General features: G+C 43.8%; 1 protein-coding gene across 1 annotated transcript in view; it reads left to right on the forward strand.

The window, feature by feature from the left end:
- Positions 1-22,706, forward strand: part of FAM117A (family with sequence similarity 117 member A) — a 40,635-nt gene that overhangs the window by 4,945 nt on the left and 12,984 nt on the right. The window contains exon 2 of the mRNA XM_081970826.1: positions 8,027-8,193. Coding sequence (XP_081826952.1) covers positions 8,027-8,193 — 167 coding nt within the window. The remainder of the gene's footprint in view (positions 1-8,026; positions 8,194-22,706) is intronic.

A 22,706-nucleotide genomic window follows, 5' to 3' on the forward strand; every position in this document is an offset into this window, starting at 1 on the left:
ATGAAGAGGATAATTATAAATGTGTGGTAAGGGCAATTATGAAGATTTGTTTCCGTTGATACATGGCATGGGAGGAACTTGTGCTCCTGTTCATCTGGGTTCTTTGCAGTACAAGATAGACTTTAATGGTAGGAAGTGTGTAGGTGACAGAGTTGAAAGAATTAGTTTGAGTTTGGAAGGTAGAACTACCTATTAAAATGCCATTTTAAATGAAGAGTTTTTCTTCCATATGTGGGATTAGTGCAGCACAATGTAAATGCTAACTCCAATATACATGCACAAATAACATACAGTGACTAAGGAAAAGAACTGAGCTAGATCTGCTATCTAGAGGTGCTACTTTCATACGTTGCCCGATTTCTGTTAAAGCTGTGTTTTTTTTCACCTGAAAAACTCACCTGCCAAGCATGCATTTTGATCTCTTATCTGAAGAACTTATAATACCCTAGACAGCATTACTATGTTTTGTCACATTGGCATAGTTATCTAAATTTGCATAACATATTTAATCATAAAATAACTTTATTCACTGGCTTCACACAGCACTGATTGCTCATAGTTAGGTAACCATGTTTTAGCCTATGTGTTATAATGTGTTATTCTTTCGGTCCTTTATATGGAGAACAAGGCTGCTTTCTTACCTTATAGATATCAAATGGAAGATAATTGCACAGACACCTGGTGGTGGTAATTGCATGTTGCTGATGCTTTTGGATTCTGAGAAGCAAAACATGCACACAATGGTGGTTAAGGAACCAATAAGGTTGCATGCTTGACTTTTGGTACATCATCATGTTATAGTTAATGAAGGCTTTATTTTCAGCGAGCAACTTGTTCTCCTGCCAGTTTGAAAAATACATCATTTAAATTGACTAAAACGGGGATTGCGCAAGATGCCAGCTAATTCTTTCTACGAACTGTGAAAACCACAAAAGCTTAACAGAGTGACTTTGGGCCAGTCACACACACTCAGCTCAACCCACCTCACAGGGTTGTTGTTGTGGGAAAAATAGAAGAAGGGAGGTGTGTTGGATATGTTCACCAGCTTATTTATAAAAAATAAATGCAGGATGCAAATAAATAATAGATAAACATCAGCGGTTAGGATTCGCCACAATCTTTTCTGGTTCTAACACATGATCTGCTTACTCCAGAAGAGATCTCACTATGACTGCAGGGAAGAAGATAGTATTAGAGAGGCACTTTCAAATCCTGGGATGGATAATGGGTTGTGGGCGGGGGGGGGAGGGGGGGAGCGGTTCCTCAATCTTGGGGAGTTCCTTGCTCTATTTGTTGCCTCTTTGAACCTCGTAGTTTTTGTATTGTTTTTATTTGCTTCCCTTCACTGACATCCTGCATTCCTGGGAGCAAAAAAAAAAAAAAAAAAAGGAAACTCTGGGTGGACTGTTCCATGACCATTTTCACAATTTATGAAAAAGCAAAAATTAATGATTCTTGCCTGCCAATACATTTAAGAAAATAGGTTATGGAATAGAATGAACTCTAGAATTAAACAACTCATCAAGTCATTGGCAGCAGTTTAACCAAGACAGAGGAGGATTTCTACCACACTCCCTGGTTACAGCTTAGCTAGTCTATTCTTCAGGAACTTGCTGTGAAGCAGTGAGATGATTCATTGGGCCATAGCTGGGGATTTTTCAGTGGAAACTCTGCCAAATAGTTCCCTTGCTGCCTGGGTGCTGCTTGCTTGGAGAGAAACCTTTTTGCTTTGGTTTGGAAAGTATAAGGCAGGTTGGCTCATTTGGTGGAGGTGCAGAGGCTGATAAATGGTGCCGACTGGGTGTGTAGTCTTGGCAACATGAAAATGTTTCAACGCTGAAGGACTAAATTCCACTCTGCATCAGTGTGGGTAGGTAAAACAGAGTGAAGCTAATGGAACAGAGGCTTATATTGCAAACAAACATTTAACTATTCTCATTAACAAAGAAGTTTTAAGGCAAAAAAAAAATGGTTCTGCAATTTAAGCTGGACTACTTTGTGCTCGTGGACGTAATGGAAGTATAGGTAATAGGACTTACATATCACTAGAATAAAGAGACCAGATTTAGGAATAGGAATAGTAGTTCTATTCATAATTAACTGCTACTGCATTTTCGTCTACTTATGCAAAGGCTTGTTATTTCTTGGTCGTTCTGAAATAAACCTGATCTCCCTCTTGAGCTTCTACTATGTTCCCTGCCCCTTCCTAACTTTGGCTGCTGCTCATGTTTTTTCCTAGTGCAGTTGTAGATCTTGTCAGCAGCTAATCTGGTAGTATTCTTAGTGTTCTCCTTCAGCGTTCCCCAACAGACATTTGGCCCTTTTGTACAGTTCATCTCCTCCCTTTCAGACTCTTCAACTGCCTGGCAACTGACCAGCATATGGGAGAGGTGAATGGTGCAATTTTCTATACTGATGACTTCCATCAGATAGGAGGCAGTAAGCCTGAGGTTCCCCCCCGCAACTGTGTGCTGTGGGGTTTCGGCTACCCAGCTTAGGAAGTCGGTTGTGCCAAGGGGAGCTTATGTTAGCTAGTACTTGCAATACCCTCTTACAATACCCTATGGGATTTTCCCTGGTTCTCTTTTGAGCCTTTTCCTGTCATACAGAAAAGATTGAGAGAGGCTTCAAAGCAGAGGAGAACAGTATGGACATTTTGTTTTGGTCTTAGAAAGGAGATGACCATGGTAGAGCGTCTTTGAGAGTGTGCTTCATTCAAATGTTTTTTTCTAGCCCTAACATAGCCTTAATTTCACCATCAGAGCAACTCCCTGTGCATTTTGGACTGAGAGAGAGCAGCAGGCCCAGGGCTACTGGTGAATTTCCATAGCTGACTATGGATTTGGACCTCAATTTCAGTGGCCCTAGTCCAGCATCATAATCACTAGATTGTGCTGACTCTGTTAGCAATCTTTCTGGGCTGTTCCTGTATTGTAATGCATCTAAAAGATACCTGTAAACTTGACCTTGGAACTACAACAGATTCTGGAAGCTGAAAGAAACTTAGAGATGTACTGCAGAAAAAAATGGAAGTTTTGTAGATTCCAGTATAAGTCGTAAGTCTTCAGTTGATGTTTTTAATCCTATTTTATAGCTCAAACATGAGCTCTCATGGTAGCTGTTTTATCCTGCTTAATGGTTAAAAAGCGGGGTTTTAGTGTGCGGCTTGTAGTTTCATACATTATGAAACTATGTAGGAGAACCATTTGCCCTTTCATATACTATACTTGGCAGCAGTTTCCCTTAGATTGCTAATACCTATGGTTGTTTATGTATTAGTGCTTGTGATCTGCTTATTATAGTTTTACTGAAACCATTTATACTGCTGCCTGTTTTATGACTTGTGGTTGGTTGTTATAATACTTGCATCTTTTTTGTGATGATCATGAATATAACACTTCAGAATTGCAAGCCACAGTTATCTAAAGGTAGACCACAAATAATTAGCATTGTCAGATTATCCAAAAGTTGCAGACGGTATAGATGAAAACCTATTTAGCAGCTTTTACTACTTCTTATGGATGTTACTAATGGACTTTATGAAGATGATTCCATTTGAGTGCAATTTATCTAATATATTTCACATGTTATATAAGATATTATCTGAACTCAAATGTTCCATTACTTTGAGTTTCTTTCTTGTATCAGCTTTGTTGTGAATATTTGCAAAAGCATCAGTTCCTTCATGTTTCAGTTTCCCCTGTTAGACAGGAAAGTATTTTTATCTTAAAACAGACAAGTTGGTTATAAATGCATAGGCTCCAAAACTGAGTTTACACGTTGTGCCAAGAATTCTGGAAGATTTAACTATGATGTATTGAACATTACTTACCTAGCAGGATTCTGCCAACGTGTTGAGCCAAAAATAAACACACAAGTTGTACAAAGACAATTTCTTTTCAACAGGGAGACAAAACTGAATGAAAGAGACAAACCTCAATATTTGCTGTGTTAGCAAGATAAGTAGGGCAGAAGTGAAATATATTGGTAGTTGCAACTTAGGACTACAATTAGGCCTGGGATTTCTTTCACTAACTAAGTGATGCTATTGTAAAGCACAATACAACACCACATGATCACAATCCCGGCAGTCCCAGTTGGTATTATAACTCCAGACATGCCACATGTCTGGAGGTGGTTAAATGGGAAGCAGAGTGAATCCTAGATAAGGAACATGAGAGTGCTGCAAGGGGATGCGGAAAGGGGAGCCGTGGGAAGTCCAGTCAAGTTCACACAAATTGGGGTGCTACAGAATGGTACAAGCTTGAGGATGTTAGTGGAAGAGGATGTGGGGGTGGGTAAGTGGGGTTGTAGGCACAAGGAGGCTAGGGAAAGAGAATCCAGGATGCATACGTGCATTCTTGCAAGTGGAGGAAGGTTAGAGGAAAAACTACACTACGACTCCGGGTCCATGCTGCCTAGCCTGGCTTATATAGTTCTATGCCCACATGAGATCATCTTATGAGGAAACCACCTTGCATGACCTGCAGAAGAAAGCCTCGTATAGCCAGCAGTTGCCTGGTGGAGGGCCAGGCTGGACAAGCTTGGTTAGCAATGGGAAAAGATGATGAATTTAGGGTATCAGGGACTGTTAGGTGGATGGGGAGAATTGTAACATCCCTGCAGACAGGCTGTCAAGGGCACACATTTTGATCTGGTGATTGTGGGGATGGTGCAATGGTCATAACTTCAGGGACTGGTCATAAGTTCCTTTGTTCAGTATCACTGTAATTTGAAACCCTGAATGAATGAATGGTTGTAAGTGGAGAACTACTTGTAGAAATAAATGTAGGAACAGCTTCTGTCTCCTGGGGTTTCACATATGTGATTAGCCTGCAGAATTTCAGCTAAATTCTGTCCCTCTGATCCTCTTGTGTATCCTGAAGTCACAGAAGCTGGAAAGTAGTTATTGCCAATGTTACTAAGAGTAGATGCAGTGAAATAGTTGGGGAAGATGGGGCACATCTTTTTCACTCTCATATGCTAATAATTTCCACAAGCATGTAAAATAAAATAAGGGAATGGAGAAAGAAGTCCCATATGGAGAAACAGATGTAAGGCAGCTACCAGACTGGTAGGTTGAGATAATAATAGTTTTTATTATCAAAATGTTCTTCTGCCTTGACTCCCTACATTTTCGACACAGCCCTGATTGGAGATGCTTAACTGGCATACAGAGCTTGGACTAATCCCAGAGAATGCAGCCAGGTGGGGCTGGTCTGGTCCTAGCCTAATGGACTAAATTGATAATAGAGCAGCCCTGTAAACAGGACACTCCACCCTGCCACTACTTTTCTCATAAAGCCATCTTTTTCTTGAAGTAGGCATTGTTTTGCAGCCTCGGGTGTATTTTTAGGTAGTGCTGCTTTAATTGGGACAGGAAAGCGCTTCAGATCAGCTGGGAGCTGCGGATCTGTTATATTTCCAGTTCTGCTAGCAGTGTGCAGCCCCTTCTTCCCAGATATCTACCACAAGCAGTTCCAATCATTGACTTATTTGTCAGTCCTAAGCTACTGAGAAGGGGAACTGTAGATTTCTTCATGATGAAGAAAGATTGCCTTTGGGTCAGAATTTTTAGTTTGAAGAAGGAATGCTAGAAGTAAGCTTTATATTGAGGCATATCCTACTGAAGTTGAATGCATGTGCCTCAAATAGACCCTGATGTGAGGTCAACAGCCAGTCAGAGGAGGCCTTAAATAGCTGCTGAACTGTTGTGAGTCGAGCTCTGAATAGGAGCTGCCAGAGATCTTCTTGGCAGCAGACCAGGAGATCCCTGCTTTACTTAAGAGTGCATATTAATTTATGTGTAAATGAAAAGCAAACAAACCCCTGCCTGGGGCTTTAGTTGGCATTTTTTCCTACTTAAATGCAGTAGCTGGGAGCCAGGAAATCTTGGCTTTACAGATCTCTTATCAGAATCAGTGGATGTCTTTGTGCAGATTTCCCCTCCTTAGGACGTAATTCATAATGGCCATGTTAGGTGAAAGCAGAAGGCTGCAGGTTTTACTGATAGATGGATGAAGGCTTGTTAAGTGCTAATATAATTCATAAAATTAATGCAAAGAGGTTAACTCAGAAGGCAAACAGCTTTTTGAAAACAATTTGTCCTCGTAATTCATACTGGTGTCAGTTTTTTGCTGATTATGTTAAATATTATATTCTCATAAATTTTGGGAGATTCAAAATGAAATAGAACGGAAAACCAAAAAAAAAAAAACCTGGTTCTTTCCAATAAGGCTTTTAGATATAGGGTGAGAAAAAGTGTGTATTGTGAAGATGAAAGCATTCTCTTCTCAGGAGAAGAAAATGGTAGGCATCACAATATTGTGTAGATGGGCAATGCTACTAACATTTTTATTTTCAGAACTATGTGTTATTTTGTATTTGAAATATTTAAAGAAGGGTGAATTTCTTAGTGAGTGATAATTCTGCACCATATAGAAAGCTGTAAGTTTCCGTTTGCATTTTTCCTAAATAATGGTTTGGGATAGCCAGATTTCCTATAGGTTCTTGCATCTTACTTCAACTTTCCCCAATTCTGCATCCTTTGTGATTAGAGTAGAATAGAGTAGAAAAATAGAGTTGTAAGGGATTTTGAAGGTCTTCTAGTCCAACCCCCTGTTCAAGGAACAGTTGTCCAATTGGCTGTTAAAAATCTCCAGGAGCACCCACAATTTCTGAAGGCAAACCATTCCACTGATTAATTGTCCTCACTGTCAGGAAATTTCTCTTTATTTTTAGGTTGGATCTTTTCTTCGTAAGTTTTGTCCATTTCTTCTTTTCCTGCCTTCAGGTGCTTGCTATTATAATTACTGATTCAAGAAAAAAGGGAGTTATAGTCCTTGCACAGCTGGAAGTCTCATATCAGGAAAGATAGCTGAGAAATTCTTTAGCTTCCATAAAAATGTTGATGTCTCTAGAGGGAAATGGATTGTTTTGCTGTGCGTGACTGCTGATAAATGTGACCATAGCCTTTGATACTACGAACAATGTATAAAATGGTCTTCCACTGACATTACTAGGGAAATAGTATTTTTTTTTTGAAGAATGTCTAAGGTTACTAGGCTTTGCAAAACAGTAATAAGGGAGGAGATAATCAGCAGGCCCAGCCTAAAAATAAGGGAGGAAATTGCATTCTTGTTGACTAGAGAAGCAGTTGGGAAATGAATATATTTAGATGCAATTAGATTTCTATCCCAAGGGCTGAGTGTTACCACAACTTGTCTCATATTTCATCTTTACTCCTCTGGGGAAGATTCAACAGAGAGAAGGCATGAGTTGCCCAAGGCCACCGGGTAAGCTAATTTATTGATCGCTTCATACTCCAAGCCTTGAATTTGGATTGCTGGACTCAGGAAATTTTATTTGAATTCTTTTACTTGTTTAACCTTTTACATAAACTTCATTTTCAGCTTTTTGTCTCTGCTTGCTGTTGATGTATATTTTAAAAGGAGAAGGTAGCAATTTATATTGACTTACCTAGGTCTGCAAAAAGGAAAAAAATGCTGGCTGTTTATGCTAAGACATTATTTGTTCTTTGCCTTCTCACTCCACTGTTAGGTTATTGTTTTTTAAACTTTTTTTAAAAATGTTGTTTGTGTCTTTCCATAAAACTAAGGCTTGGAGCTTATGATGTTCGATTAAAGTCATTTGGTTATAGAAAAACTAGTAAAATCAATTTAAAAAAATAATCAGCTAATACTGTGTCATTTGTTGCCGAAGAACCTTTTTTTTTTTTTAAGCAAGCCTCTAAAATGCGCGGCAACCACTTTAGTTCTAAGGGTTGTATGTGTTTTCCCCCCATCCATATCACATGGTGCTGGGGCATTTGCAACAGTGATCTAAAGTGTAGGATGGAAAGCTATTTGTGACACTGTAGGAAGCCTCAAGGTCTAGAATAATATTTGAGAGTAGATGTGAGAAGAAATGTGGAAGCAGTTGCTGAAAAGCACTTGGACAGAAGTGTTGCTTGCTTGCATTTTGTAGCAAATCCATTCATTCTTTTCGTTTCTTTTTTGTTCTCTAGCTAGTGTTCCATGGGCTGCTGGCCCTGAAAGGACCTCCCGGAGCAGACCTCCAAGAGCACAGCATACTTCATCGTTAGATACCATCCTTGGCTCATACCTTATGGGCCAGTGGCCTCGAGATGCTGAAGGACTTCCCCTGTCACACATGAGTGACAAATCTACTCAGGTACTGGTCTATCCTTCAGCTTACAGGAGGATCAATAGATATCAAAAAAGTGAAGAATTGGAAATCAAGAAAGATAAATAGTGTATGTCATTAAATTTGCTATCTAATTCGGCTTCTTAAAAATCAGAGGTGATCATTATGTGTTTCAGTGCAGACTTTCAATCAGAACGCCTAATTTTAAATGAAAAGGCTCAAAGGAAGAGAGGTTGCCAATTGAAAAATCAACCTTTTGACCTTGTATGTTTAACCCTTCTACTTGTTCCTAATTTAAACACATCCCTTCAGTAGTTTCCAAATCCAGTACAATTCTATCTCCACTCAGGCTATGTCCCACCTAGCCAAACACATGCAGTGCCAAGTTTAGGAAATGTTTTCCTTCATCTCCTAGTGATGATTGTCCCTGGTCATTGCTTGAGTTCCTAATATTCAGCTCTGCAGTATGTGTTACACAGTTACAGAAATGTGGTTTCTGGCATGGGTTTAGGTGTCCCAGGAACCCTAAGTTTTATGAGAAATGAGAAATAAAAATTGACAAATGACATGAGAAAAAAACATTGTAATCTGCATGGCTAAAATTGTAAAGACATGCTTTGTGAAAAGTATGAAATCTAAAATGATATAATTGCTCAGTACTTACAATTCTTTGCCTAATTTTGATAACATATTCCCTGTCTTCCTTAAGAGCAGTATCTTTTACAACAAAATCAAGAATTTATGGGACTTTTAAAATAGATTATGAACTAGAACCGGCTTTATTGGTACATTATTTCTCAAATAAAATCAACCCATAAAAGTTTGTACCGTATCAAATTATTTACAATATCTTTAATATTTTACAATGAACTATATAATAATTAGATTAGTAGGCAAAGCAAGCCAAATTGGCAAGCACCCTCAATTTATTTCAGAGTTGGGGTAGCAAACTTATTTAACCCTAGGTTCCCCCCCCCCTTTTTTTTTTTGCAACTATTTGGAGCTATTTTCGATGCCTATCACTAAAAAAAAGTAGCATGCTGTTTTGCATTGTGAGATAGGAAACACACAGAAATAGTAACGAACGCCTTGAAACATATTTCTTTTTTTTTTTAATGAAGAAAACACATCAAACCACTCTCCCCGCGCCCCTCAGAACCTAAGAAGAAAAACTCTAAATATTTCATTATTTTACAAAATTATTTTCCTTGTTGGGACCCACTGGCCTCTTGTCACCAAAAGATCACCCATTCGTGGTAAACTAAAGTATATTTAGTACTATGGCTGAATTTAAGTATTTTCTTATGCTGATTCTCAGAGACCAAAGATTATGCATCTGATGGTTGAATGTGTCCTGTGCCCAAGTGCTAAGATGTGTAAGCGGTGTTAGTTTCCCCCCCCCCCCCCAAAAAAAAAATCCATGTCAGTATTCTATTATATATTATGATATACTTGTGAAACTAATGTGAATCAGGATATGAAAGCAAGAGAATTGTCACTCCATTTCTGCCGAAAAGATACCATAGACATGTAAATTGATAATTAAGCTATATACGCTTTTCTGAATGGGTCTCACCCTCTGGAACATTGTCCTATTGGAGATGAAACCCCCCCTCTGCCCTCTTGGTCTTCCATAAGAGCCTCAAGACCTGGGTCTGCCAATGTGCCTGGTGCCCCAATGGTCGTTCGTACCATGTTGGAGATTGTTAGTGGACTAGGAAGAAGATCCCATTTCCACTCCATCGTTTTCTGATTTTTAATTTACCTAATTTTCTTTAATTTAATATTTAATGTTTAAATGTTTATATTTCTGTTATATGAAGTTTGTAAGCTGCCCAGAGTCATCGTTAGTGATATGGGTGACATATAAATTTCATAAATGAATACATTTAACAAACAAAAATGTGCAAAATGTCTTATTTGCAGCAAATTCTTCCTTTATAGGATGTATAATAAATGAAGCCACTTTTGTATGGTGATCAGCTACAACTAGGAATTATTATAATCAGTTTTTTAAAATTAGGTAGAGATAGTTGGATTATTGGTTAGCTTTGGGTGAGCTGTAGTCATGGCTACAAGTCTTTGTTCCAAATCCATTGGGTTTTAACTTTTATGGTTTCCAGATAGCATTGCCACTTCTGATTGGGGATTTTTGAAATTGGAATTGATCACCGTTACAAGGCACCAGAATGTTATTTATTTATTAATACATTTTGCTCAACTATAGATGGCTATCATCTAAACCAAATACTCATAAAGAATAACTTCCGTTACATTACAATAATGACATAAAACAAGTAACTATGCTTCATCTGGACATTCTTTTCCAAGATCTTTGTTGCTTTACAAAAAAATAAAGATGTAGGGATGCCTCATACAGACTTCATGGGGCAAAATAACTCCATAGAGAGGTCAGCTGTGATGGGGGCTGTTTCTGGGTCCATCCGCACCTTGGTTTGCCAAGAAGAAATTCAGTGTGTATCTTCATGGATGGATCCAACAGGATGAACCTTCTGGAATCCAATACATGGCCTGGAGCTAAGTTCAATAGTTTAAATGAAGAAAGCTGTTTCAACCTTCTTCATATATAATAAATATTTCCCTTATGAGCAAAATAATGGCTTGACTGCATGCATAAATACACTCGCACAATGAGTTGTAACAAGAAGGTTCCCATCATCTGTAAGATTCCTTTCTCTGCACATTTCACAGGTGCTGCATGTAGCTTGCTATCTATTGTTATCATGCAAAATATTTTAAAACTTTGGGGATAAGACTTTTGGGTTATGCCTTTCCGGCAGATTATCTGTCCTTGTGGTTTTCAGACTTGATTGCTTCTCAAAACAGTTTCCTCCTCTTTCCTTGATGTGGAAACTATTTTGACCACCATTAGCATAATAATTTTTGAAATTTTCTATTCCACGGTAGAAAGTGAGATACTATATTTAAAGTCAGGCGACCTTAGGGCATTCTGCATTGTTCAACCTTCTGAATGGAATTCCCCCATACCCATCGCTTCCTAACTAGATCTTTTATGTCTAGGAATATTTACCCATGTAGTAGGGCTATATTACTGCTTTCCTTCTCATCTTTCCTATTACCTTCTCCCATTGGTATCTTATGATCATATTGCTTTGCTGTTTGTATGTACACCGGGATTTTATGCATCGGAGCAAATGCCTTGTGTCCAATCACACTTGACCAATAAAGACCTATTCCAGAGATGGCAAACCTTTTTGTAAAGACATGCTAAAATTGTGTGCGTGCGCGCTATTGCACGTGTGTGTGTCCACACCCACAATTCAATGCGCCCTGCCCACCTGTGCATTTGCACAAGCCTCCCTGCCCAGTGCATGTGTGCATGACACCACCAACCTCGCGAGGTGGGGGAGTTTTTGCCCTCCCCATGTTCCAGAGGCTTTCCTGAAGCCTGGGGAGGATGAAAACGGCCTCCCCTAGCCACCCGAAGGCCCTCCAGAAGCCGGAAAAGGATCGTTTCCGAACTTCCGGTTGTCCCATTGGGCCTGTTTTTCACCCTCCTCGGGATCCAAGCCTTTCCTGAAGCCTTGGGAGGGCGAAAATGGCCTTCCCTGGCTCTCTGAAAGTGCGGAAATCAGCTGGCTGGCGCGCACATGCATGCTGGAGCTGACGGCTCACCTGCTGGCAAATATGGCTCTGCGTGTCACCTGTGGCATGCATGCCATAGGTTTGCCATTACAGCCCTATTTTCCTGTACACCGCTTGGAGAGTCCAAGCAATGGGTTAATTCAGTCTGCTTGCCCTTAGGACTGAGGAACTATTTTTCCTTAAGCCACACCTCCTCCTGGTGTGCTCAATCCCCCAGAATTCTTCCTCAGTCAGCCCGTTTGGACGTATTTAGTTAGAGCTCTGAGCTAAATTGATCCTTTTTTGGCTTGGACTCTCTAATTGCGTTTAAAATTTTTTTTTTCTCTAATATTCCCCAACCTCGTGAGACGTTTCTCTCTTCAATTCTGCGACTTTCTTCAGTAGAATCTGCACTTGAAGGCCAGGAGGTAAGCTGGAAGGTGGTGGGGGGTGCCCCTCAGCCGATCCTCTTGGGACGGCTTCGGAGGCCTGCCGCTTGTCGTTTAAAACGGCGCGGCTGCAGCGGCGAGGTTCCTAAGTCCCCAGGCCCCTCGTTTGTTATTTTCGTCGAAGTTTTTTTGCTCCCCGGCCTGCTAGAGGACCTCTGCCGCAGGGAGGAGTGGGCGATCGTCGCCATTGCGAGGCGCGTTCGCCCCTCGCTCTCCCTTAGCCCCACGCTGTTGCGGCGGCCATTTTTAGGCGCGAAAATAGCGCGCCCAGCCATGGCCGCCATTTTGCATCAGCCTCGTTGTCAGGAGGCCGCTGGAGGTGGCAGGGCCTAGCAAGGGTTTCTCGGGCTAGGATCGCCACCTTCGCCATTTGTCTATTTTTGCGAGCGGCGCTGGTTCCTGTGCCATTCCAACGGTCATCATACCGGCTCAGGGAGGAGGCCTTAAGTAAGCGCAGGCCTGAAGATTTTTTCTATAGTCATTCTCCTCCCTGCTTCTCCTGCGGAGCCTTGCACCTCGGTGCAGGCCCCAATCCTACCCCTGGGCCTCCGACTGGTGTGAAACATGGGATGATTTCATAGTATTGATTCGATTAATTGTATATATGGCAATTTTAACGATCATCTCGTTTTGTTTCCCATTACAGCACCCAGTCTATATCTATCCTTCTGCCTTATCATAGCCTTGCTCCATCTTGTGTGGTCATTGACTATGGACCTGCCCAGTCCTCCCGATTCCCAAGACGCTAGGCCGAGCCTCTCGCAGGCCCCTAGCAAGGGTTCCTCCTCTTCGGGGAGTGGGGGTGCGGGCAAGAGTGGTGGGGGTAGCTCTGGGAAACAGCGTTCCAGAACCCCTTCGGTAGCTGAGGCCAAGGATGCTGAAAGGCGCCAGCGGGCCCTTGACAAGCAATTCGAGAAGGCCAGACGCCAGGCAGACAGGGTGCAGTCCCTCTCAGGAGCCCCTCCCTCCCGGGAAGATCTCCAGTCGGTCCTCGCCGAGGAGGTGGAATCCCAGGACCTATCCCCTAATAGGTCTTTTGCAGAGCCGGCTTCCCCGGTCCCTTCTTGGGCCTGTGAACAGGTTCCTCCCCCTGGGGATGCTAGCATAGACGATATGCAGGGTGAGGCTTCACCCCCCCTAGAAGAGGGCTTGGATCCCGATTCTGACTCTGAGGAGTTATCGCCCCGCATGCAGGAGCTGATGGCCCGCGCCATTGCCAAGGGCATCACGGAGGCCATGAAATTCAAAAGCCCTGCTGCAGCGGCCCCTAGGGGTCCCAAACCCGATCAGGCAGCTCCGCCCCCAAGCAAGCGTGTTCGCCATCCTTCCCTGGAATCCTCGGTGGTCAGCGAGGCCTCTGCCATTGAGGACCCTGACCCGGAGGTGCTAGGCCTCTCGGACGACGAGGACCTTCCCCCCGAAGCGCCCGCCTTTGCGGGTCTCTTCAAGCCCAGCCTTTTTAAATCGGTCCTTCACAAGGTCAAGGCTGCCACCAGGGTGGGGATCAAGCCCAAGCCGACCGCGCCGGCGGATGATGCCCCTCCGGCTAATCCCAATGCGGTCATGTTTGATGTGCCAGCGCCCCAGCAAGAGCTGGTTCCGGTCCCGGGGCTGTTCCTCGACTTAATCCAGCGCCAGTGGGCTCAGCCAGCCACGCAATCCTCTCCCAGTGGGGTAGATAGGAAGCTTTATACTATGGAGCCAGTGTTGGAGGACCTTCTGGCCCTTCCCACTGTCGACCCGCCCATCGCTGCGCTCACTTCCAACTCCTCGCTACCGGCCGACCTCCTGGAAGGCCTTAAGGCGGAGGACAAGAAGGCGGAAAAGGCGTGCCACAAGACCCATCTGGCGGCTGCCTGGGCCATCAGGGCCTCTTCTTCCGCTTCCTTTTTTAATAGGGCCTCTGTGATCTGGCTGCGCGAGCTCCTAAATAAGCTTCCGGCGGGAGACATACGTCTCCACCAGGACGTGTCAAAAATAATCGCGGCCTCCCAGTATGCCGCTGACGCGTCCCTCAATGCCACCAAATTTGCCTCCAGGGCCCTCGGTTCTAACATAACTTCCCGTCGACTGATCTGGCTCCGACATTGGCAAGCGGACCAGAAAAACAAATGGAAACTGGCTTCCGCCCCCTTTAAGGGGTCCAAATTGTTTGGCGAGTCCCTGGATCCTCTCCTCATTGAGTCCAAGGACAAGAGGAAGATCCTACCTTCTCTAAATAAAAAGCAGGAACGTAAGGCCGCTCCCTACTCTAGGAGGCAGTCCTTTCGTGCCTCCGAGCCTTCCACCTCTGCCTCTTCCTTCTCTCCCTCTAATAGGTCCTTCGGCCAGCAGGGCGACAGGTCCCAAGACAGAGCGCCTTTTCGGGACAGAGGCAGGCAGCAGTTCGGCTTCCGCAAGTATAACCGCGGTGGGGCCTCCAACAGGCCGTTCCGTAAGTCAAAGTGACTGCCAGGGCTTGGCGCCCATCGGGGGTCGCCTCCAGCTGTTCGCCTCCCATTGGGCCCAGAACACCGAGGATGCTTGGGTTCTGCAGACAGTCAGGGAAGGCCTCTCCCTGGAATTCCTGTCCCTTCCCCCTCGGACCTTCATCCGGTGCCCTGTCCCGTCCTGCCCCCAAAAGAGGCAGCGTATGGACCAGGAAGTCCGTCATCTCCTAGACATCAGGGCCGTGGAACCAGTTCCCCAAGGCGAAGAGGGGAGGGGGTTTTACTCCATCCTCTTCCTGGTGCCAAAGAACTCGGGGGGGTGGAGAGCCATCTTGGACCTCAAGAACCTCAACAGGCATATCGCCTACCGGAGGTTCAAGATGCAGTCTCTGCAGTCCATTCTGGCGGGGATTCGACAGGGAGATCTTCTCACATCTATAGATCTCAAAGAGGCATACCTCCACATCCCCATCCGTCCTCAGCACAGGAAGTTCCTGCGCTTCTATTATGCGGGTCGCCACTTCCAGTACAAAGCTCTTCCATTCGGCCTCTCGTCCGCTCCTCGGACGTTTACCAAAGTGCTGGCGGTAGTGGCGGCTCAGCTAAGACGCAGGCCCATAAGGCTCCAGTGCTACCTGGACGACATCCTGATCCAGTCGTCGTCCAGGCAGCAGGCCCTTCGGGATCTCCAAACCACTATGAGATCCCTCAGAAATCACGGCTTCACTCTAAACATAGAGAAGAGCCATCTCACTCCAACCAACAGACTTGTACACCTGGGGGCGGTGATAGATACCAACTTGTGCAGGGTTTTCCTTTCCCGAGACAGGTTGACCGGTCTAAGGTCCATGACCCACAAGGTGTTGAGCTTGAGGCAGGCTCCAGTGGTCCTTCTGTCGCAGCTGCTGGGAAAAATGATCTCCTGCATTTCCATCGTGCCGTGGGCCCGCCTGCATTCCAGGTCTCCTCAGTGGCTGCTGCTGCCGCACCAGAGGGCATCCAGGAGCAACTCTACCAGGCCGATTCGAGTTCCCCCGGACGTGAAGAGGTCTCTCCGCTGGTGGGTGTCTCCGGCCATCCTCAAGGGCCACCTATTCAAGGAGCCCGAGAGGTTGATCATCACCACAGACGCCAGCCTCTCCGGCTGGGGAGCCCACATGGGGTCCCTGGTTGTTCAGGGCAAGTGGTCCCAAGTGGAAACCAGCTACAGCATCAACCTGCTGGAACTGAGAGCTGCTCGCCTGGCCCTGCGCCATTTCAGCCGGTCCATCCATCGTCAACATGTGCTTCTGATGACGGACAATGTGGCCACCAAGGCCCACATCAACCGCCAGGGCGGCACCAGATCCAGAGCACTGATGAGAGAGGCGGAGTCCCTGGGACGCTGGGCGGAGCGCCATCTGGAATCCCTTCGCTCCGACCATATCTCCGGAGTGGACAACACACAGGCCGACTGGCTGAGCAGGACGACCATAGATCCTGCGGAGTGGAAACTGGACCCTCGCCTGTTCCACCAGATGTCCGACAGATTCGGGACTCCGGCCGTAGACCTGTTTGCGTCCAGGGACAACAAGCAGCTCGACCGCTTCTACTCCCGGTTCTTCACCCCGGGGGCGGAGGGGACAGACGCACTGCGTTGCAAGTGGCCCCGCGAGCTACTGTATGCCTTCCCTCCCCTGCCTCTCCTTCCTCAATTCATCTCCAAAGTCATCGCAGAGGGAGCAGAGGTCCTCCTCGTGGCCCCGCATTGGCCCCGCAGGTCGTGGTTTGCCGACCTTGTCCACCTGTCGGTGTCTCCTCCGTGGCGCATTCCTCCGGACCAGATCTCCCTCAGCCAGGGGGCCGTGATTCACCCAGAGCCCCAGTGGCTCCAGTTGGCCGTCTGGCACTTGAGGGGGACCAACTAAAAGACCAAGGCCTGTCGGAGGAGGTAGTGAACACCATTCAGGCGGCTAGACGCCCTTCAACCACTAGGATTTATGATGCGTCCTGGGCCGCCTTCGCCAAGTGGTGTGAGGAGCTGCTCATCGAGCCGACGACCGCGCCTGTTCCCAGAGTGCTTGACTTCCTTCAAGCGGGACTCAACAAGGGCCTGGCCCCGAACACCCTTCGACGCCAAGTGGCGGCTTTGTCTACTGTCTGGTCGGGCGACCACCTTTTGCCTCTCAGCAAAATCCCGAAGGTGCGTCTTTTCCTCAAGGGCGCTTCTAACCTTCGCCCTCCCACCGTTCATCGCTATCCTACTTGGCAGCTGTCCGTGGTCCTGCGGGCTCTCTCTGGCCCTCCATTCGAGCCCTTACGCACTACTTCTCTTCGATTCCTGACGCTGAAGACGGCCTTCTTGATTGCCATCACGTCAGCTCGCCGGATTTCGGAGCTGGCGGCTCTCTCTGTTCGCCAGGATCTGTGCGTCATCCACCCTGACAGGGTCATTTTGAGGCTGGACCCGACCTTTACCCCCAAAGTAAACTCATGGTTCCCTAGAGCGCAAGACATTGTGTTGCCAAATTTTTGTCCTCATCCGTCGCATCCCAGAGAGCGATCCTGGCACAATCTTGATGTCAGGAGGGCCCTGAAGGTCTACATCGCTCGTACTGCGGAATTCAGGAAGTCAGAGGCTCTTTTCCTCTCCTTCCAGCCCGGTTCCCTAGGGAAGAAGGTCACTTCCTCCACAATTGGCAGGTGGCTTCGCGCTTGCATTGCGACTGCCTATGAAAGTCAATCCAAGGCCGTCCCGCGCGGCATCACTGCACACTCCACACGAAGTGCTGCTACTTCAGCGGCCTGGGCCACCCAGGCCTCGATCCTGGACATCTGCAGGGCCGCTACGTGGTCCTCTCCTTCTCCATTTGTGCGACACTATAAACTGGACATTTTCGCCTCGGCTGAGGCGTCTTTCGGCAGGCGTGTGCTCCAGGCGGTTGTGTCAGAGACCGAATCCCGGGAGCCTTCTTCTGCCCACCCAGATGGACAATAACTTTGGTATGTCCCATTGCTTGGACTCTCCAAGCGGTGTACAGGAAAATGACCATTGGCTTACCTGAAGGGTCCTTTTCTGTACACCGCGGGAGAGTCCAACCCACCCTGGCTCTCAAGGCCGGGATTCGGGTTCCTCGTGTCAACATTACATCATCTTGGACGCTTCGCTCCGTCCGCACGAACTGACTCCTTCTAAGAATTCTGGGGGATTGAGCACACCAGGAGGAGGTGTGGCTTAAGGAAAAATAGTTCCTCAGTCCTAAGGGCAAGCAGACTGAATTAACCCATTGCTTGGACTCTCCCGCGGTGTACAGAAAAGGACCCTTCAGGTAAGCCAATGGTCATTCACTATCTCTCTCGCTCTATCTATCTATCTATCTATCTATCTATCTATCTATCTATCTATCTATCTATCTATCTATCTATCCATCTATCTATCTATCTACATTTACATTTATTTACTTACTTACAAGTATTTTTGAATACAGTGCATGAATACAGGGTATGTCAGTTACACAGACAAAGACCAGAATAAAAAACTCATGGTAAATATTAACACATGAGCTCATAACAGTAACTATAATATGATAACACTTGTATTAAATATAATTGTAATAGTATAACCAAATAGTTTACACTGAATTTTCTTATATCTTGGCCTATTTACATTTTATATATTATCATAGTTGAAAACCATCTCTATTTTAATACAGACATTCATCGTCTTTTTTCCTCTAATTCAGTGTTTCTCAATCTTGGCAACTTGAAGATGTCTAGACTTCAACTCCCAGAATTCCCCAGCCAGCGAATGTTGGCTGGGGAATTCTGGGAGTTGAAGTCCAGACATCTTCAAGTTGCCAAGATTGAGAAACACTGCTCTAATTCCTATCCATTGTCTCTAGCCACTCATAAAAACTGCTCCATATCAGGTAATATTCTGTGTCTTCTTTATCCTTGATTTTAAAAGTAAATCTATCCATTTTAGCACATTCTAAAATTTTCCAAATTACTTCCTCATCCGGCAGAGTTTTTATTTTTCCAGTATTTGGCAAATATAATCCTTGCTCCTGTCAGTATATGTAAAACTAACAATGTGGTCCCTTTATCGTAAACCTCTGGTATTATTCCAAACAGATATAATTCCAGCTTCGAATCTATATTTTGTTTAGTTGTCTCTTCCATCCAATTATGTAATTTCTCCCAATATTTTCTTGCTTTGTTGTACGTCCACCACATGTGGTAGTAGTATGTGCCTGGGGACTGATTGCATTTCCAACATTTTGTAGACAAGTTATTAAACATTTTTGCCAGTCTTGCTGGGGGTAAGTGCCGTCTGTAGAACATTTTATATAGATTTTCTTGATAAGGCGAGGCCATAGTCAATTTATAATTCCTATCCGATATTCTTCTCTAAGATCTTTGTTGCTTTACAAAAAAATAAAGATGTAGGGATGTCTCATACAGACTTCATGGGGCAAAATAACTCCATAGAAAGGTCAGCTGTGATGGGGATTGTTTCTGGGTCCACCCCTTGAATACAATACAATAGCAGAGTTGGAAGGGACTTTGGAGATCTTCTAGTCCAACCCCCTGCCTAGGCAGGAAACCCTATACCATTTCAGACAAATGGCTATCAAACATCATCTTAAAGACTTCCAATGTTGGGGCATTCACAACTTCTGGAGGCAAACTGTTCCACTGATTAATTGTTCTAATTGTCAAGAAGTTTTTCCTCAGTTCTAAGTTGCTTCTCTTCTTGATTAGTTTCCACCCATTGCTTCTTGTTCTACCCTCAGGTGCCTTGGAGAATAGTTTGACTCCCTCTTCTTTGTGGCAACCCCTGAGATATTGGAACACTGCTATCATGTCTCCCCTAGTCCTTCTTTCTCTTAAGCTAAACATACCCAGTTCCTGCAACCGTTCTTCATATGTTTTAGTCTCCAGTCCCCTAATCAACTTTGTTGCTCTTCTCTGCACTCTTTCTAGAGTCTCCACATCTTTTTTACATCATGGCAACCAAAACTGAATGCAGTATTCCAAGTGTGGCCTTACCAAGGCATTATAAAGTGGTATTAACACTTCACGTGATCTTGATTCTATCCCTCTGTTTTTGCAGCCTAGAACTATGTTGGCTTTTTTGGCAGATGCTGCACACTGCTGGCTCATTTAAATGGTTGTCCACTAGGACTCCAAGATCCCTCTCACAGTTACTACTATTGAACAAGGTACCACCTATTCTGTACCTGATCATTTCATTTTTGTTGCCTAAATGTAGAATCTTACTCTTTTCACCATTGAATTTCATTTTATTAGATAGTGCCCAATGTTGAAGTTTGTCAAGATCCTTCTGTATCTTAAGCCTATCTTCTGGAGTGTTGGCTATTCCTGCCATCTTGGTGTCATCTGCACCCCGACCTTGGTCTGCCAAAAAGAAATTCAGTGTGTATCTTCATGGATGGATCCAACAGGATGAATCTTCTGGAATCCAATACATGGCCTGGAACTAAGTTCAATAGTTTAAATGAAGAAAGCTGTTTCAACCTTCTTCATATATAATAAATATTTCCCTTATGAGCAAAATAATGGCTTGACTGCATGCATAAATACACTCGCACAATGAGTTGTAACAAGAAGGTTCCCACCATCTGTAAGATTCCTTTCTCTGCACATTTCACAGGTGCCGCGTGTAGCTTGCTATCTATTGTTATCATGCAAAATATTTTAAAACTTTGGGGATAAGACTTTTGGGTTATGCCTTTCCGGCAGATTATCTGTCCTTGTGGTTTTCAGACTTGATTGCTTCTCAAAACAGTTTCCTCCTCTTTCCTCGATGTGGAAACTATTTTGACCACCATTAGCATAATAATTTTTGAAATTTTCTATTCCACGGTAGAAAGTGAGATACTATATTTAAAGTCAGGCGACCTTAGGGCATTCTGCATTGTTCAACCTTCTGAATGGAATTCCCCTATACCCATCGCTTCCTAACTAGATCTTTTATGTCTAGGAATATTTACCCATGTAGTAGGGCTATATTACTGCTTTCCTTCTCATCTTTCCTATTACCTTCTCCCATTGGTATCTTATGACCATATTGCTTTGCTGTTTGTATGTACACCGGGAGTTTATGCATCGGAGCAAATGCCTTGTGTCCAATCACACTTGACCAATAAAGACCTATTCTATTCTTATTTCTATTTCTATTCTGTTTGAAAATAGACACAGCTTGTGCCTTGCTGCCTGCTGAAATTGATGTGACAAGCAATAAATCTATCACTCTAGTTAATTAATTATTTACTGGCTTACTATTGGCACGACTGTTCTCCATGGAGCTGGGCAGTTCCCATACTCTCTTTTTCAATAGTTCCATAGTTAAGATTTATTATTTATTTATTCTATTTATATGCTTCGTTCTCCCAAACTCTCATTGTTTTATTCAAAAATAAAAGAACCAAAAATATTTTAAATCAGAAAGATAAAACTTGTATTTCCCTGAACCCCACCTCCAGGGATAACACTGTCTCCATCTTTGCAAGACAGAACAAGTAAGTCTTTACAGCTTTCCTAAAGCCAAGGAGGGACCAAGATTTCTTAATCCTGGCAGGAAATTTACTGAGTCTGGACTTGTTGAATACAGTGACTTCATGTGATACCTTTTAAAGTTATTATAGACTTTTAGTTTCAAAAGCTCTAATCAATAAAACATTTTCTTTTCCCCTCTTAGACCAGTTCTTAAGAAGGCAGAACATTGCATTTTGGCTCCTTCCTCTTAATAGGCTGCCTGATTTCAGGGTTGGGCACAAGTAGGATTGAAAGTAAGGTTGTCTCTTTGTTGACAGTTTTACCAAACAGGTATTGAAACACACATTTGCAGTTGATTAGACTGTGTCATATGGCTGGGGGCGCAGGGCAGGGACAGAATGGGATAAATCTCCTTGCATCTTAAATAAACCACGAGGAGGGAAATTTGTGTAATGTACTTTAAAGCAGATCTGCAGAATTTGATGCCTCAAGCCTAACCAAGTTGCAGTTTCTAAACACTTCCTCATACTGGGAAGTAATAACTTGTCAAAGTTATATTGTAAATTAATATTAAAGTTTGTGAGGATTGAACTTGCCAAGCACTGGAAAGAAAAAAAGGATGCCTAAGAAGGATGTTGAAGAATGAATTTTAAAATTGACTGAATTAGCAGAGATTGTGATATTAACTGCTTTGATCAGAGATAATGGACTAGACAGCTTTAAAAGAGACTGGAAACCATTTGTGAACTTTCTATGTGCCAAAAAACAAACAAACAACAGATTGCTAACACGGGGATTTGAAGATTATATAATGTTCAGCTTAACCTGTTGACTGCTCTTACTTGAGTGCGTGTGTCTGTGTGTGTTTGTAAAAGGGGTTAATTTACTGTTGTTTGCCCTTTCTCAGCATCCAGTCAAGGTGGATTCTATACGTTAAATATTAGATTTATTTCATATGTGGATCACCTTTCTCTCTTTTTTGTACACCAACTTTTGTTGTTATTAGTTCTGGACATATGCCGTTGTTTTGTTTGATTGTTTTTCTGTTTTGTATTTTACCTTTTATGATAAAACAAAAAAAATATTGTCAGACCTGGAAGCCACATTTTACATTGGGCCTTCAGGCCTGCCACATTTTCTACTGTGGGAAAATGGGAGGGAGGATTATTTAGAGTATGACTGATATATAGTCAAAATAACATTCTTTTCTCAGAGAGTCAAGGACACCTTGCCCTGCAGCTGTGATGATGTAACTGGGAGATATCTCCAGTTTTGGATGGTGCCTGATTGGATCATATGATGGACATATATGGGTGCTGGGCAGGGACTTGAACTTTCTTTTGGGTGGGCAAAACCTGTAAACTTTCAGATTTGGGTTTTCCCAGATGTGCCAATATGACATCTCTAATAAAATGGAACTTGGAGGAACTTCAAACCCAGAGTCTTCTTTTGCTAAGTGTATTACTTGGAACCCTTACAAATATACAGTAAAACCTCTAACCTCTAGTCATAGTTTGTTCTATGACTTTGGTCGCAAACCAATTTGGTCATGACC

Source organism: Natrix helvetica (genome assembly GCF_964273705.1).
Source record: "Natrix helvetica genome assembly, chromosome: Z".
NCBI classification, from domain to species: Eukaryota; Metazoa; Chordata; class Lepidosauria; order Squamata; family Natricidae; genus Natrix; species Natrix helvetica.